At 35.7% G+C, this 18,616-nt stretch overlaps 2 protein-coding genes and 1 long non-coding RNA gene across 3 annotated transcripts; 1 reads left to right on the top strand and 2 right to left on the bottom strand.

Moving 5' to 3' along the window:
* Positions 1-1,163: 1,163 nt before the first annotated feature.
* Positions 1,164-3,220, bottom strand: LOC122303821 (homeobox-leucine zipper protein ATHB-20-like). The gene is made up of 3 exons (XM_043115795.1): positions 2,904-3,220; positions 2,419-2,798; positions 1,164-1,789 (listed from the first exon to the last, which is right to left on the bottom strand). The coding sequence occupies exons 1-3, from the start codon at positions 3,034-3,036 to the stop codon at positions 1,427-1,429; spliced, it is 876 nt and encodes a 291-aa protein (XP_042971729.1). The 5' UTR covers positions 3,037-3,220; the 3' UTR covers positions 1,164-1,426.
* A 5,986-nt stretch (positions 3,221-9,206) lies between these two features.
* On the bottom strand, positions 9,207-11,244 carry LOC122305576. The gene is made up of 2 exons (XR_006241166.1): positions 10,670-11,244; positions 9,207-9,603 (listed from the first exon to the last, which is right to left on the bottom strand). It is a non-coding gene; the product is annotated as an uncharacterized LOC122305576 (long non-coding RNA).
* Positions 11,245-16,074: 4,830 nt separating this feature from the next.
* Positions 16,075-18,404, top strand: LOC122302479 (uncharacterized protein At3g28850). The gene has a single exon (XM_043113763.1). The coding sequence runs from the start codon at positions 16,809-16,811 to the stop codon at positions 18,147-18,149; it is 1,341 nt and encodes a 446-aa protein (XP_042969697.1). The 5' UTR covers positions 16,075-16,808; the 3' UTR covers positions 18,150-18,404.
* Positions 18,405-18,616: the final 212 nt, after the last annotated feature.

The raw sequence follows: 18,616 nt of genomic DNA, 5'->3' as shown, positions 1-18,616 counted from the left end.
ACAGATCACCCCATCGCCAAATTCTTTAATTAATAAAGATCATTTTTTTTTTCTTTTATAAATGATTTTAACAGTTGACCAATCTAACAAACATGTGCTCTGCCTCTATCTCCCATTAAAAAACAGAGAAATCTCAAACATTGTATCTATGATACCGCTCCATATCTGCCTCTGTTGTTTTCATAGCTCCTAGTACGCTAAAATATGGTGGTGTAATTGAAAGCAATGGGCATATCATCTGCCTTCCCCTTTGCAATTGCAATCATTCAACTCTATCATGCTTAGCTTCTGGTGTGAAATCTGGTTAACCGTACTCATGCTTCTCAGTCCTCATGGGAAAAACTATGCAGTCAAGAACAAACTGAAAGCCTTGTCAAGCAACGATGCTTTTGTTTTTTATTCTATATTTTCCTGGCTCCGACACAACCAATCCTCTTATGCTGCCAGAACAAATTTCCTGCATGGCCATGCAGTGGTCCGTTTTAAATATGCGTTGAACATTGAATCCCGTTGTTGTAAGCATAACGCCAACTGGTTTTTCGTTTCATATAAGCATTAATGTCCCGTTCAGATATTTTGAACTTTTTTTGTATTTAATATATCCCTGTGCATTGGGATCGGATCCTAGCGTCAAAGCCTACGTATCCAAATTGGAAAATGTAGTAAATTCTGTCTTTTTGCTTTAAGGATTATCAATTAGCATTATTCTTCAAATTAATTAGCATTAATTAGCATCTTCTGTGCGTGCTGTGTCTACTGGTTTGTCAAATCATGGCAAATGTTGCAGTAGATCACATGGGTCCTGTACAGAAGGAGTACACGGTTGGATACCTTCCCTTGTCAGATGAAAATTACAAACGTCCCCTTCAAAGCTAATCGAACCGAAGAGACAGTAACGTTTCCTAGCCCTCTAATTTGCATTCTTCTCCTCCTTTCTCCTCGGCTTCTTTCCTCCTGGAATGCGAGCTCTGAATTCCAACACCCTTTTTCTTGTTTTGTCTACGTCTATACTCACCTAGATTTTGCTCTCATCAATCCTAAATCGCTGATACATGAGGTCAGTCCCCCTTCTTCCTCATCTTTGAAAACTTTCCCTAAGCGCTTCTATACTATTGTTTTTTGTAGTGCAATCTCCAAACTCATGATTCCAGATCAACAAACAATTAAAAACTCATGTTTTTTTATTTCATAGCCTACATGCCAGAGCTGGAAACCCACTCAACCTAGCTTATGTATCAAAATCCAGAAAATGAAGAAAAACATAGTGTGTTTTTCAGAGTTTGATCGCTCTCCCAAACTGATTTCCAGCACACTTGAAATTGGAGCAGCTAGATATTTCAAATCTATACAACATAAATTAAAAGACCCAGGCGCCCTTAAATGAAGCGCGTAAATTTTGGAGTGTCAATTGTTTGAGAAGCTTGCTTCAATGGAAATGCTGCTGCTCGGGCCACGGCCAAAAATCATGCTGGTCTTCGATGTTGTTGAACATGTTGCTGAGGCTTTCTTCTTGAGTCATATGGCCAGTTTTCACCCATTGGAAGTGGTCGGATCTTGATGAGTTTTGGAGGAGTTGGGGCATGCTTGTAGGCCTTGTAAGGGATGAGGGGAAGAGGTTCTTACTGCTTAATTGTAAAGATATTAGGCCATTCGTTATCGGTGTTCTTGAGTTATCCAAGTTGATATCATAACTATTCTCACTCCCATTGCTCCAAGAATACTCGATTTCCTTCTTCATGCTTTTAAACCCGGCTTCATTTGTCTGGTCTTTACTTTTTAGAACCAATAACTGCATCATCGCAATATATAACAAGCAACCAACATGATTAATCGATGGAGAAGTTGAGAACGAGGATACTGTACATAAAGCTATAAACTTCTGGATCTTTACTTCCAGTGTAGAAGATAATTAATTAAGAGGTATTGTCATTAATATAATATTTTTTTCCTGAGAAATACTTCAGACACTGACACTTCTTCAGATCAGCAATCAACTAATTAAGCTAAAAAGTTAATGGGGGAATCAATCATGACTTTTAGAACCCAGCTAAAATTAAGGCGCTCTCCAAGACACATGATGCACCAATATTCTGGCTAGCAATTAAATGTAATAGGAATTCTCTACACAAATTTGGATCTAGAAAAATTGTATCTTCATTTTGCCAGAGAAAACCTATACTGGTGTTAATAAGTATAATTGGAGGAAGAAAAGTTTCATTTTCATGCACTCAAAACACTAAAACGCATAGCTAGGAAAGCCAAGAAACTATAAGCAAGAACTACTAAAATACTCCCAGATCATAAACTTCAAGTTTCTCTTTCCTATTGAAAACCAAATATCAATATGATATATATTGATGATTAGACAGGTAAATACAAGCTAAACCCACATCCATTGATGCAGCAGGATTAATATACCTCTGCGTTAAGCTTCTTGTTCTGGGCCTGAAGAGCATCATTGTCAGCCTTGAGGGATTCAAACTGTTTCTTCAGGACCTCATAGTCTTTCTCCAATTGCTTGGTCTTGCACCTAGCCCTCCTGTTTTGGAACCATATAGCTATCTGTCTTGGTTGCAGGCCCAAAGCTTTAGCCAGCTGCACTTTTATCTCTGGATCCAGCTTGTTTCCCAATTCAAAGCTCTTCTCAAGCGCCTTTACCTGTTCTAAACTCAGCCTCTTCTTCCTTTCCCCAATCTGTATTCCATCATCTGACAACTCATCATCTCCATGCACTTCTTCACACTTGTTGTCAATGCCCGAAAACGACATCGATCTCTTCATCAAGGAAGGCGCACCACCTTCAGCAGCAACCGATCGAGCACATAAATAAGATCCATACCAAACTACTGAGCATATGAGAGAGAGAGAGAGAGAGAGAGAGAGAGAGAGAGAGAGAGAGATACCGTGATAGTATTGTTGAGGAAGACATGCGCGGAGGGTGTTGCAGGAAGGGAGGTGATCTTGACCATCTCCTTGACTTTGGAAATTGAAACTATGAGATGGTGCGAAGGCCATCATGTCATTGGAGAATACCATGCATGGCCCTATGCTTTGTAGATCTTTCCGCAACAATTTATGGTGCTGTAGGTGGGTTATGGTCTGGCTCTCATTCTCATGCTGATGACGGGTTTTGCAGAAACATCAGGAGGCGATGGGTGCACAGACTGATCAAAGACGGCGACTGCTTTGGAGAGAGAGAGGGAGAGTTTTAAATCGTGACTAGAATAATTAAATGAAAATATGTTTTTGTTATTGAGTAATGATTGGTATATTAGTGCACCTGCATAATCGTTTTAAAAAGAACAATAGAGGTTATTATTAAAAATTAATTAATTTTTAATGTCAATTTCGTATTTACATAATAATTTTAAATAATTACTTATCAACTCTACGATTATAAATATTATTTTATTTTATTGTATATGCTAACATCATGAATTCAATTCATCCTTAGGTTTTTAAAAAGTGTCACTGGGGTAATAATACAGGTACGTATCAGTCAACTAATCAAAATGAAATTAAAAATAGAAAATGAATTTTAAAAGCCAAGATCTATTTGAAAATCCAAAAATTCTAGAAAATATAAAAAGAATAAAAAAAATAAGAACACTACTCTATAATAATAGATATTATATATACATATATAACTTACAAAAGCTAGAAGTCTATACAAAACCGAAAGAAGATATTAAAAACGAGAATCAATTCAAGACAGGAAAAAAAAAAATCCATATAAAGCATAAAAAATACTATAAAATTATACATAAATTAATATATTAACATTTAAAAAAATTGTAAAACGAAAGAAAAGTAAAACAAAGGGGGACAGATCCTCTTCCAGCTCGTTGGCTAAATAAAAAGGTTAATTTATAATAATAATGCTGATGATCTAGTGGCTTACATGATCATTAATATTAGAAGTTTATGGAAAATAAATCATTAGAAGTTTAAATATATATATATATATATATATATATATATATATATATATATATATTTGATACATTTGTGGAAATGGAATTTCGAACTCCAGGCTTCCATTTTGGACGCTAAAGGTTGTGTCAGTCAGACCACAGGCATTTGACCAGAAGTTTAAATATTAGTGCTTTGCTTAGGCCTCAGTGTTTACCTCTGAATTTTAAACGTGAGTAAAAAATAATTGACTATTCATATGATCTAAACTTGTGGTCTTCATGATAAATTATCAAAATACAACCCAATTAGAATTCAAACCTGTTAGAAACGGTGAATCTAGTTATGTGTGTAGAGGAAGATCCTGCTCATGGAGTCATGCATGTTGGCTGTCAAACAAGCTAGCGTTGATCAGCCATATATATAAAACATTCATCACCATCAATGAGCCTCATCTGCAGCCAAAAACTAAGTATTTGCTGGCGGCCACCACCATGATCAGAAGATGACGTCGACTGAAAACAATGAGTATTTGAAAAACAGATGAGTTGTCTCAAACAGACGTAAATTGCCACCCAATGTTTCGAAAGGCCATGCATGTGTGACGAGGAAACTTGGGAACATGAATATCCAGATTCCAAGCTGGAAAAATATTGATAAACAATTGCTTTAGATTTCTCACTCATTCCGGGAAAACATATATGAGGTAGACATTGCATTAATTATCCAATAATTAATAAATGCGAGACTGGCAGTACTGGCCGGCATGGCTGGAGATCAATTTCGGGTAGGTTCTATATATATTCATAATTAAGAATCCATATTCTCTGTGTCATCTTCGATCCTTGCACGTGTTCTGAAAAATTATCCACTCTAGCTAGGGATTTGAGCATATATACGGTAAGGCCAACAAACTCCATGCCAATTAACCTCGTTTTCATGAATGCATGCTTCTCATGAACGTGTCTGGCCTCCATGGCTAGATGCTGGAGTGTAATACCATCAGAAAATGGAAGGTATATATATATAAATTATAATGCGTTAACTTTTGGTTTTGTGGTCTTAAAAAAACCTAACACGTGATTAAATAGAAAATTCTATACACTATACGTCTATTTTATTTTCATTCTATTATATAAGATGTGACATATTTATCACCATTAAATGATATTTTATTAGGTGAATATTCTTTATCATCTAATGGTAATAAATATGATACATTTTATATAATAAGATGAAAATAAGATAACAGTATAGTGTATAACATTATTCTGATCAAATATATATATATATATAATTGAGTAGGTTTGGTTTTTCAGTGGTGAATTCATGTAGTACTAGTAGTGAATTCATTGCACAATAATATTAAAAAAATAGGAGAATCTCTCGGCCATTCCTTATAAGTTACATTAATAATATTAATGTAATCACCTTTTTGAATGAGTAACGGCCGGGTTAGTCTTTGTGTGGAATAACGGCGTTTTGATTGAGAAATATTTTTAATTTATTTTATCTTATTGTTATAATTTTTTTTAAATTTTTACATAAAATATAATAAACAATTCAACTTTTTTAAATATCAAAATAATAATAATAATAATAAATAATATTCTAATAATATTTTATTCAACTTTTAACTTTCATAATTTAAAACCATCTCATCTTATCTCATTATCCCTAAGTATATATTCATCGGGATATTATATAGCACGTGTCATTTAGCCATTGATGGAGAAATCATTTGTTGCTTTTGGTTATCATTTTTTGTGGGTTAGACCCACCATCAATCATCCATATATATATTCACGTAAGTATATATTTGTGGAGATCAGGAGGAGGCCGGTGGCCGCCGGGAATTCTATATATGTTTAATTTAAAGGTGTAAATTAGCTTCCGCGGGCAACGTCATTTCCCTCTTTGGAGGAATCCGCGGGGACGTGAATCCATGGTATTCCTTGTTAATGCTAGCTGCTGCTGATCACCTCAAAACATTAATTAATAAAAGCAAGTGCTCTGAATCTTGATCTCCACCTGCCCTCCTGCTCCCATGTGCCTCTGCTCTCTCTCTGAGATTCTTCAACCACAGACACATGCAGACCATCTTTATTATTTATTGTTATTTCTTTTTCTAGGCTGGCAAGTGGTTGATCTTTTCTTCAACCATACATACAATACTTTAATGTTCATGCATGAATACTGCTAATTAACCTTAATTATCAACAGTTTCATCATCATGATCATCCGGGACTTGTAACAGCTTTTTCTGCTTTAAGCTGTTGGCTTAAATCCAGCTTCCATCATGCATACGACTGATCATAAGGACTTTCACGCAAGTTATTTCACCTCAAGGTAACCCGATATTAGACGGACTAAAGTTTGGAGTTATGAAGTCTAGAGTTTTTTGAGTGTGGCCATAATATATTTTATAAGAAAGAGACCAAATTACAAATTATTTTCCACATTCTTGTATATGGTCATAGAGTGCATAAGTATCGCTCAATCGATTTGAAAAAAAATAATGTCTATTATTAAAAAATTAATTTTTTTTATATGGGGCTTATAAATTTACTTATTTTTTAAAAAGAGATTATGCAATACTTACACACTTTACAACTATAAATATCATTTCTCAAAATTAAAAGCTGCAAAATAAGTTGATTTTAGCCATCACAAAATGGAGTCCTTGTATTGGATTATAAGGGATTAAGGACATGCATCATGATTTCTTACCAGCATCTACAGTAGGCCGTACGTAAATAGACCACCAAATGTGATACGAAATTATTTGTGCAGGTGTAGGATGTGCAAATTCCATATAGTCCTTTAAAAAAAAAAAGTAGACCCTATTATAAATAAATTAATTTAAAAAAAAAAAAAAAACCTTTTTTTATAGTAGGATTAAACTATTTTTCAAAGAAACTGCATAAGACTTGAATGAACTGGATTTGCCTTGGCATTAGTAGTAGAATCGGCAAACACTCCAAAAAAAGATTGCAAGAAAACCTAATAATCAAGTCACAATAATTTCTAGGAAAAAAAAGTCTCACTGGACAAGCATCTAGACCCTAATTCATCGGACACGATCATACATTCTGTAGCAGCTGAATATGGACATTGTCTCTGCTAAAACTGCGTAATAGAACAAAATAAAGGTCGTCTGGGCCTCTTTTCCAACTGAAGTTCTTGGGGTTAAGAACTTAAATCTGATGTACTGGATCGGTTTATTCAAGTGTCCCTACGAATTACGACAGAGCTCTTTACAGACAACACAAAACTTGAGCGGTCCAACGTTAAGGTTACATATCAGGCCTTCAGTTGCGTGCTCATGCCGACATGGCCCAATACTGAACGGCGAGTATGATGATTACAGACGACTTGGGCCTCTAGTTCAAACTAAAGTCTATTATTGTAAGCCTTATCCACTTGACGAACAGGCCCATATGATTAGCAAGAGCCTGAGACAACACAATTTCAATAGGAAAAGGGAAAATAAGACTATATACGAGAAAGGGAGATAATTGATCAGGTATGAATTTCTGTACGCCAACTAACATATATAAAGAAAAGAAAAAGAGAAATACTTTTTGTAGTCGGGAGATACAGTCGGTGTGCAGTCGGCTGTAAAAAAAAAATTAATACGGGACCTACATGAAAAAAAAAATTCTTTTTATAACTTTTTATAATTCATGTAGGTCCCATTGAATATAAAAAAAAAATTTTATAATTTTTTTTTATTCATTCCGTACAGCCGACTGCACGCCGACTACGTGTGGCGACTGTATGTAGCAAAGCCTAAAGAAAAATGATAAGTTCAGTCGCCTCGTGCAAGCGCTGTGTAAGCGGCTGCTGATGTGGAAAAAAAAAACAAAACGCACCGTTTTGGACAACAAAGCCAACGTGCCCTCATTCCTTCCCTCACTTTTTATTTGCAATTCCCTCCCTTTTTGTGTTTCCTCTCTTGATCCTTCCATGAAGTCCCTCCCCTTGAAGCGCCTCCCTTCGTCGAAGCACGTCCCTCCCTTCCTATGATTTTGTAAATGTTTTCATTTTCCTGTTTTTTTTTTCCAATGAAAAACTAACATGGGTTCTGTTTGTATTTGATTTTTTGCTTAAAACTATAGTAGATGTTGTCGCGAAGGGCCAGTGGATTTGGAATTTTAGAAACTGGAAAATATCCATGAAAGTGACCCACCGGGAGAACAAGACCAGTTCGGTGAAGACTAGTTCGGTGGTAGTAGCTATATGAGGAAGATGACCCACACGAAGCAGATGACCCATATGAGGAAGATGACCCACGAAGCCGAAGATGAGCTCGAGAGGACGACGGAACATGGAAATGGCATTGCCTAGTGCTTGTTTTCAAGTTCCGACCCTTTTCTTGATCCCTTCGAGAAAAAAATTGTTACACACTCACCACAACTCTTAACTTCAACGCCATCAAAGAAGAGCCTTTCAGAAATGCTTCTCCCAGAGGTCATCTTCATCCGCCTCCCTAGAAGGAGAATGAAGTGTTTGAGTTCAAGCGGCTCTTCTCCAACCTTAACCAAGCCACATTGAAGAGAGAACTTTGAAGCCTATCAAGTGAAATTTTACTGGTTGCGACACGACAATGGGTGCAGGAATCCTTGCAATTCCTGCGGTGACACAAGAATTTGGATTTCTAGCTTCTGTAGTCATGTGCATTCTTTGTTGGGTTTTTATGGTTGTGACAGGGCTGCTCCAAGCTACCACTGTAGAACAAGTGCATCTCGGTTCTTCTTTTAACTGATTTTTCAATAGTTTGCTTGGACTTTGTTTAAAGCATTTCAAGGATGGTATCGTTTGTGAATTAGGATCGAATGTGCTTTGAAGAAATAATGAAAACAGAGGAAATAAAGAATGCACTTAGGTGCTCGACACAATGTCTCAAAGGAAGTCAGATTCTCATTTCTATTCTGTGTATTTCATTTTCATCCTTAATACATCAGCTTTACAGCACATATATCATACTGAGTAAGAGCAAATTAAATTACTATCATTGATCACACGGTTCACATTTATATAAATGTGTATACAGTGAAAAGCTATGTGGTGCTTTTGTTTGCTATGCTATACTTAATAAAAATAAAAAATAATTATACAAATTGATCCTCCTTCTATACGTAATAAATATAAAAATAATTATACAAATTGATCCTCCTTGTGCACAACAAAGGCAGTTAAACTTTTCACTCAAAAACTTTTGCATGTTTTTGCTGTGCACTAAAAAAGGGTCATGAACTTGTTAACCAAATGTATTAGGTAGCTTACAGAAATAACACATCCACACTCATCACGTACATAAAACTAAACAGATGCTTAGTATGCCTGAAGCATCATCATTACAAAAAGGTTTAACACCATTACAAAAAGGCTTAACCCCATTATCATCAGTTGAAGATCCACTTGTGGTGGTAGTTACATGATCTCTATGTATGATTATAAATAAGCAGTATCCGAGAACCCATTACATATGAATAGGAAATCTAATCATTTTCCAATATAATACAAGACTTCACCTAAATTCCATTCTGGTTACAACAGCTAAGGTATGATTCAAATAGATTCACAAGTTGAAAACAAAAGGTTGCCTTCTAGAGAGATGAAATGCAATTTCTCAAGGTGCTCAATGGATGCCTTTCTTGATTTTGCCAGCAATAAAAAATCCAAAGCCTGCAATGAATTCACATTTAGAGAACAGTTGGTAAAGCCCTAACTCCTCACACTATTTAAGAAAATAAGAAAGTCTAGCAAGTTAAATTCTAGTCACAAATTCTATCATTTTCCATTTCTTCCGTAGTGATCAGTGATGTTCATATCATACCAAATATTGGGATATAAGAGAGATAAGCCACTTTCTTCATGCTATCCCAACAAGGGCAATAAAGCAACAAGAATAGGCTTTTTTTTTTCTTTTTCTTTTTTTTTTTAAGTGATTTGCCACAAGTTGCTCATGAAAAGTGGGTAACTTCCACTTTCTCCTGACGAGTTTTGAATTTAAATTTAAATTGCATATTGTCACAAAGACACAATCATATAAGAGGAGTTCAAAATTGGAAATGCAGAGTTCAGCAGGTATCTTTTAATCTAGATTGAGTAGAATTGCAACAATTGTATATGCACTATAACATTAGCCACTGCTACTGGTTTAAAGGTTCAGTACAATTAGACTTACCATCATGTGCAGTAGAATTTGCTAGATGCAAGTTTATTTTGATTGTTTTTGTAGAAGAAATGTATAAATTCAGCTCACGTAGCTTTTGACACGAACCCATCAAACAAACTAGAACCAAGAAACAAGAAAGAAAGTATCTTTTCCAACTAATTCAAGGCACAAACAAGTGTCAACCAAGTCACAAACAAGAAAGAAAATATCCAGATAATTGATTGCATTTTGAGGGTTGAACGCTGAGGTTGCATTTTGATTTTTCTTGGTTCTATTTGTAAAAATCCCATTCACGATAATTGATTGCACAAAATCGATATTCATAAATAGTGAGATAATGCCAATTCCAAGTCTCACTTTTCAGAATCAAATCGCATTGATGCTTGCCATAATTTTGCATGAGCTTATGTTAGATGGAAAGTACCATTTACGATACTAGTGCAACTACTCATTTTATAATTGGACATCTTTTCTATCCAGCCGATATATACATCCTATATATCCTTTTTATGAGTGAAAATATAACAGACCTTACAAACCAACCAAGAAAAGCTAAACATTAGAACATATTACCTATTCAAATTTGTAGCTGAACTTGGAGGGAAGTAGAAGAGCAGCCTCTGAAGCAATAACCTTTCTATCTTACAGTCTGGCCTACCTACTATTACCAAATCTGATGGTGTCTCTTTCAAAGAGTTCGTAATAGAGATCCACGAAGAAGAGGACCCATCCGAATATCTTACGGCCTCTCAAAGATCCATACAAATGAAGATGACACTTCAAGACCCACACGAACGAAGACTAGACCCACAAAAATACCTGCACAGATCCACTTCAAGACTTGAAGATCTCGGTGCCAAGGACGAGCTCGAGTAGAAGACGACACCACAAAGCCGAACACGACCTCGAGAAGAAGACGACGCCACGAAGCTTCAGACCAAACCACCACAACGCCACAACCCAAGCTTCTGTGAGATCGAAGACCACTGCAAGCTTTGGACCAGAGCACCATGAAATTTCTGTGAGATTGAAGATCGCCTATGGCCAGAGCACCACGAAGCCACTAACCTTCTGTGAGCACAAAGACGAGGTTGCAGACCAAAGGAGCAAGAAGCGGGAATCAGCTCGATCTGAAGTTTTTGGCTCTTTTTTTTTTTTAAAATAAAAAATAGATGATGACGTGGCAACTACACGACGACTATATGCGACGACTGCACCTAGCAATTTTGTAAAGAAAAAGAGTTTTGCTAAATACAAGTATAGTTGCGCACTAATCTGTATACTAATACTGATTTATTCATACTTAAAATTTAAATTAACATTGTTTTCAATAAAATCTACTTTTTGACTAATCACATCACATTGATGCACAAATTAGTGCACAATTATGCTTGCAACTATATTTTTTCAAAGAAAAATTCTGTACAATATGTGGCTTATTTCCACATTGTTTCTAATTCACCATGCAACAAACAACAAACAATACGCGATTTGCGCGAACTCGCTTGTAACTAGCAAAACTATAATTTTATATTCCCTGATAACATGATCGTCTTTTGGCCTAATTATTCTAACGATATCTAGTTTTCAGAAACGACGACTTTTCAAATCATTACTTGCATACATTCCATATATGGCAAATAGTTCCTAAACTAGAAGCCTTAATCTCTGCAAAACTCAGTTTCCAGAATATATACACACACTAAATTGCAGATTTGGGGTTGTGGCCACATGTTACAGCTTGCCTGATTCTCATCCCAAAAATTCAGATTCAACGTTCGTAGAACATCGACCATTCGATTCAATCGAAATGCATGTCTCATGGTAAGAAGTTAATTTGGCGAAGCAAGTCGGAATAATAAATTAATAATTAGCAAAAAGCTGCATGCATGGGGTAGTGGAGGCCATGAAAGTGGTAGATGGGGGAAGCAAGAGGCAGACAGACATTCCATCCAAGAAGCCACTAACTCACTCCGCCCGCAGACCCATTTCAATATTAATTCCTTAAATAAGCCCAAAAAAGTGGTCAACAGTATTGTTTTATAGATTTTCCTTGTTTTCAGCTTAATGCCAGGGAGAGTGGCATGCACGTCACAGTTTACAGTTAGCAGTCATCAGAATCGTGGCCTCGCGGAAACCATGCATCCACGCAGTCTTAAAAGAAAAGAGCAGCATGAATGCATACATGGTGATCTTCTAGCTTCTTCCCCATTATTAGGAGATGGAGTGTTTTAATCCGCTGATCCAAAATAAATTAAGTCATGTGTAAATTAAGTTCTTCGTATGGACATTATTGAAAGTATGATCGATGTGTACGTACGACGTTCTCTTGTCACTTGATCGATCAGTTCTACGTACAGCTCTAAGCCTCTAACCGATCGATGCTTTGGATGCAGACCATGCATGATGATCTCTTTCAAAATGACCGAAGAAATCTATCAAAATTAAGGAGTAAAGTACTATGCCTTCCTGGCCCTTTGCCTCCGCCAATCATTTTCCCCACATGCATGTGGAAATATTAATCTGTTTATCTCGATCCGTACCGTACATGTACCTTTAGGTTTATGGAGCTGCATGGATGCCTCGATCCCCATCCAGAGGTGCAGCCATAATTGTAGTAGTAAGATCTGTAATTACAAAGGAGACTATACACATGCCATCACGTGGATGGACAAATCACACGTGCTTTCGTAATAATTAGCCGAGACAATCCCCATACAGCTAGGGATCCTGCATATGTAGTACTTCTTGCCGTGATCATATGGGATTGAGTGACTTTACGATCAGTGAATTTTTTTGGTTTCCTTTCTATTTTTTTGTAAGTTATCAACTTTGTCATGTCCAAAATAATGATCAATTGCATATATGCTTTCATGAGAACATGTGGATCGTAAAGAATCTAGAGACTAAACTTCACATAACACAGATCACTCTATGACTTTATTGGCACTTGAAGGTCACACACACACACACACATATTATATACGCTCGATCGAAATCTTATCACCATATCCGGCGAGAAACATAAACAAGAGCTTATGCCACCGTCTTTGTCTAAACAGCTTACCCGTTGTCTTGATTTTAGGATAAAATTAGTCTTAGCTGATCATAGCTTATAATATACTTCTAAACTTAAGTCTTGATCTACACGAAAATAATATATATATCACTACAAGAAAAAAAGCTTTTGCGACCAAAATTTTGTAATTAAAAAGACTATTTCTAACGAAAACAATCGAGTATGTTTTCGTCAGAAATAATCTTTTTGGTTGCGAAATTTTAGTCGTTAAAACTCGTTTATCTTGTAGTGTATACGTATATATATACTATTCGTTTTTCATTGATTAATATATAGAAATTAAACTTCATGCATGCGTTTAATAGTTCAATTGCTTAGCACGTTCATGATCATAATAATTTTGAGGTAATTACTCAATTTAATTGGGATCGACGTACCAAATCACATTATGAAACATACCCAATTCTCACCCACTGAAAGAACTGCATGCCGCTATCTTCATGAGCGATATTCCTCGATCACCAATTTTTTGAGTGGACGTATTTACTTAGATGTGTATATGCTACATAATTAATTAAATTACCAACCAGGCAACCACCATGATCTTCATTGATATATATCTAACAAGTTCCTCCAAAATAAATGTCGTTGTAGAAATACATCATGATCAATATATATTTTAATATATCTAACTGAGTTCCTTTCAAAGTGCACGATAATGCCAATATTGGAACTCAATTGTAAGACTAGTAGTATTGGTGATCGATCTGGGAGTAGTACGGACAACCAACACTATGTTTTTCAATTGACATTTTGTTACATTATTTGTATATATGGTAATAGAGGTGATCAAGTACTCTTATCGCTTCTTAATTAACAGCTTCGAGTAGATCATGAGATCATTTCTTGACGAAAATGGGCATATTAATTACCTCATATTTTATTTTCCTCAGTCGATTTGGAATGATCGATACAATCTTAAATCTTATTATTTGTTAAACTCTAGTGATCAATTATATATAGTATCCCGCAAGAAACATCAACGTACACGATCAATGTTTCATAAATATATTTTTTCAGATTTTTAATTAAGAACATTCAATTGGAGATCATCAGTTATTGAGATTCTAAAAATTAATTGAAATTAAACAGACCAAATCTCATAATTAGTATAAAAATGAATTTTTTTAAAATCAAATGGATATTAAAATAAACAAGTTTTAGACAATTAGTTCAAAACTAATTATTCAGGTTTTATTTAAGGACAATGATATTCCCACCCTCTCAGCTCCCCATGGGAGCTGCCACTCTCATTTTTTTTATTTAGTAATTAATAAAATATTTTTTAATGATATTATAAATTTTTTTATAAAAATTATATTTAAAAGTGTTAAAAAAATACACATAAAAAAAACTAAAAAAATAAAACACTACGTATTACTACTTAACGGTAACGGGTAGTTGGGAGCAGTAGACGTAGCACCGTCCTTTAGTACTTAAATAAGGATTATCATGATCCATCGAAAGTGATAACTAATATTTAAATTAAAGTACTAATTAACCTTACATTGACGGTAACATATTCCTCATTTTTCAGCTGGCCGGAGCAGTAGCTTTGAAAGTCATTTTTATTTTTTGTCAAATCCTTGATGCTTCCATTTGTGTTAATTTTTAAATTATCATCATATATTAAACTAAACAAAAAACTGACAAATTAATTCATGTAAAAATAATTATTATTTTTTAATTAAAATGAGTTATTTTAATCCTAAATAATCATTCTTATGCATCAAATTCGTTACACATAAAAGATTTCGACCCACTTTTTATTTTTTCCTGAGCAGATATGATTATCATTAATCCACTTGAAAAAGGAAGAATTAAAGAGTAAAATAATAAAGTTTTGTTATGTGTAAATAAAATTACATATTAATTTACGTATTAATATTAATTTTTTTATATTTAAAATTTAAATTAATATTATTTTTAATAAAATTTATCTTTTAATTAATCACATTAAATTAATATACATATTAATATATAATTATACTTACAATTAAATTTTTTTTAATTAAAGAAATGGATATTCAAAGTCCTAAATGTTAACGTCAGGTCGTCGTCGGCGAGCTTCCTACGCGCCTTGGAGTTGGAACAGTATTCATAACGACAGCCATCACTATTAACACTAGGGGTTGTATATCTATCTCCCTCACCGGTTAATGGTTATTCTGGTTAACAGTTCGTGTACGAGGAGTCAGAGTTTCGATCAATCCATTTAATTGCCAAAATTTTCAACCTTAGTTTATTAGTTCTATATCGAATTTACAAATTCTTTCTACACTTATACCTTATTGAAAATAGAAATGATATATATTCAATCATTTTTATAATAGCATTTTATAAAAATATACTCAATTTAAAATATATATAATTATATAAAAAATTATAAAAATAATTATACGTATATCATTACTCATATGATAAATATGTAGGTGTTTAGATGATATCATATTAAAATGTATACGGGTAATTAAACTTTAATCTAAAATATTTAATTAAATCAGATCAAACCTCTCAATTTTTTACATTATCAACCCTACCTATTATTATTATTATTTAAATAGTTATCTTTTGAATAAATTATGATCTGTTTATGTAAAGAAATTGTAATTTAAGGTACTACGTAAGGCTACATATGTTTGGAAGTAACTTTTATATATTTGTTTTTCTGATTAAACATGTCTTATATATTTGGTTTCGTGGGGGGAAATCTCCGAAATTCCACCGACTCATTCCCCTCGGTTTTCTGTATTCACCAATTTATCTCACAATTAATAAAAGGAAAAAGAAAAATAAACAGTAAAATACGGCAAATCTTTTATTATTATTATATTATTAATCTTTGAATATTTCTATTTGGCATAACATACATTATATACATTGCCGCTGCCAACTACAAGTCGGTTCTCCGTTGCTCCTTCTCTAGAAGATAGTCAGAAAAGAGAGCGTGTGGGATCAGGTGGTGAACTGGTCTCTTTTCTTCGTCGCTCTCGTTCTTTGACTTCGGAATCCCATTTCACTTTCCTCCTTTTCTATTAGCGAGTTTTCCTTTCACGGACGGCTTCCCAATTTTCCTTCTTTTGTTATCATTCCACGAGGGAGGATTTTTGGAAATTCCAAAGATCTCCGAAGCCCACTTCTGCTTCGGCTTTTGTCTTCTTCTTCCGACAATTCTTTCGAATTTTGAAATAGCATTTTCTGTAGATCATCACAATTTGAATTTATTTTTTTCCATTGAAGATCCATTAGTGAAAGTTTAATTAAAGCCAAATTCTGAAACTGGGTCTCTGACGGTTTCGAATTTCGCTGTTGCAAATTTGTAGTTTTCTGAGCTTACGCGCTTTAATGGGTGTATTCGTTATCACTGAAGAACAAGAAGGTAAGCATTTTTGTTCATCATCCTTAATAAAAGTTCTCTAAATATTGTCTTTTTTTTTTTTTTAAAGAGCCTCATTTCCTGGAAGCTGTACTTTATTTGATCGAATCTCCACCAATAACCCAACTCATCCAGCTCATTCCCACGGGAAGGTTCTTTTCAATCTAATCCTAGTTCCAATTATTATATTTTTCATTCACACCTTTTACTTTTGCTTCGTTTCCAATCCAATCTTGATTGTGTTTGTGGGGGCGTTAATGGGTTGCGCAAGTTCAAAGCAAAAGCGATGCCGGCACTGCCGGAGCCCCTATTCCCCTGCCCCCAGAAGCTACTCTATGCACATCCACCACCCACCACAGAGCCAAGGCGATAGCTACCATGTTGTCGCTCTCACCTCCTCCACGCTGGGTTCAATCAAGCTCGAGCCTTCCACCCAAATCAACCATTTCAACAACAAGATCATCGATGTCGACGATGATCTCACTAACGGCGATGGCAATTACATTGGCTATGTCGAGGACAACCAGAAGAAGAGCAAGGAATTTGCATTAGGCCTAATCGAGGCCAAAACATGGTCAAACATGATCGAAGAGAAAATCCCAAAAACTGTTCCCAGGACGCCGATTAGAACACCACCTGGAGAGCCCGAGACCATCAATATATGGGAATTAATGGAAGGCCTTGAAGACGTTAGTCCTCTGCGGTCCCCTAATCACTTCAGGAGCTTTTCTTTTGATGTTGTTCGCAGTCCAAATTCGATTCCGGTTGATATTGCTTTTGATCGTCCAAAGTCAAGATTTCAAGGACACGGCACGGCCTCGCCGAAGCCTACGTGGCTTCATATGGGAGGAGATGATGCGGATTCCGTAGATATGATTTCCCAATTCGATCCCCAAGTCATTTCTACGTTCAGGAAATCACTCCAAGAGCTGCCACCTGATAACCCATTTCACCTTCGGTCATTGGACAATGATAAACACCAAGAGCAAGAATCGGCTGCAGAAGCCAGCAATGACTTGCCATTGGACGTCGACAGTGAAAAGAAGGTAAATGCTATTGTTGTGAGTGATTACAAATGCGGGAAGGACAAAGTGGTGGTGTACTTCACAAGCCTGCGAGGGGTGCGGAAGACGTATGAGGATTGTTGCCATGTGAGGGTGATCATAAAAGGCCTTGGCATCCGAGTTGATGAGAGGGACATGTCGATGCATTCGGGGTTCAAGGAGGAGCTTAAAGAGCTATTGGGAGATGAGTTTAATGGGGGAGGCTTGCCGAGGGTGTTTGTGGGGAAAAAGTACATAGGTGGGGCTGAGGAAATCCGGCGATTACACGAGGATGGTCGGCTCGAGAAGGTGGTAGAGTGTTGCGAAAGAGTGGATGATGGTGCTGGAGTTGGAGGTCCTGGTCTAGCTTGTGAGGCTTGTGGGGATATAAGGTTTGTGCCTTGTGAGACATGTTCAGGAAGCTGTAAAATTTACTATGAACGCGACGAAGAAGAGGAAGAAGAATGTGGTGATGAGGAGGGTGAGTATGGGTTCCAACGTTGCCCTGATTGCAATGAAAACGGGCTTATACGCTGCCCTATATGTTGCTATTAGTTTTCAGGTTGCATCGACGAGGTACTTTTGCCATTTTTGTGTCCATTTCTTTTCGCTTTTTGGTTCCCTTAATATTCTCTATGTGAGAGTTGTTTGTTGTACAGGAGAGTATTTGGTATGTTTGGTTGGAGATCAATGAGAGGGAAAAAAAAAAAAAAAAATCTGTAATAGGAGGAGGGTGAACAGTGTGTTCTAAGCAGGTTTCCTCAACCTCAAAAGAATGTTATAAAGGCTGTATACGTATAAATTTTGATTTCAGAACTTGTATTCTTTCTCCTCCTATATGTAATTTACAAGATACTACATGAAATATGCATTAGCAGCTAGTCTTCCTTTCCTTCTTGCAAAGCTATTTATCTCAAAATTGCCATCTGAGTGTAGTGGTCTCAAGGTTCTGGGTCAGTTGTAGTTGTATTGGTACTGTTCTACCACGCTGACCACACTTGTAGGTGCGACATGTTTTAATA

Source organism: Carya illinoinensis, chromosome 3, assembly GCF_018687715.1.
Source record: "Carya illinoinensis cultivar Pawnee chromosome 3, C.illinoinensisPawnee_v1, whole genome shotgun sequence".
Lineage (NCBI taxonomy): Eukaryota > Viridiplantae > Streptophyta > Magnoliopsida > Fagales > Juglandaceae > Carya > Carya illinoinensis.
Note: the sequence above shows the minus strand (reverse complement) of the source record. Positions and strands in the feature narration are given on the sequence as shown.

Bases quoted from the DNA above. Each gene is read 5' to 3' on its own strand.
- LOC122302479 (XM_043113763.1), top strand. From the start codon at position 16,809: ATGGGTTGCGCAAGTTCAAAGCAAAAGCGATGCCGGCACTGCCGGAGC.
- LOC122303821 (XM_043115795.1), bottom strand. From the start codon at position 3,036: ATGGTATTCTCCAATGACATGATGGCCTTCGCACCATCTCATAGTTTC. The intron at 2,799-2,903 runs GTATCTCTCTCT...TTGCTGCTGAAG, and splicing joins TCCTCAACAATACTATCACG to GTGGTGCGCCTTCCTTGATG. The intron at 1,790-2,418 runs GTATATTAATCC...GCGATGATGCAG, and splicing joins ACAAGAAGCTTAACGCAGAG to TTATTGGTTCTAAAAAGTAA.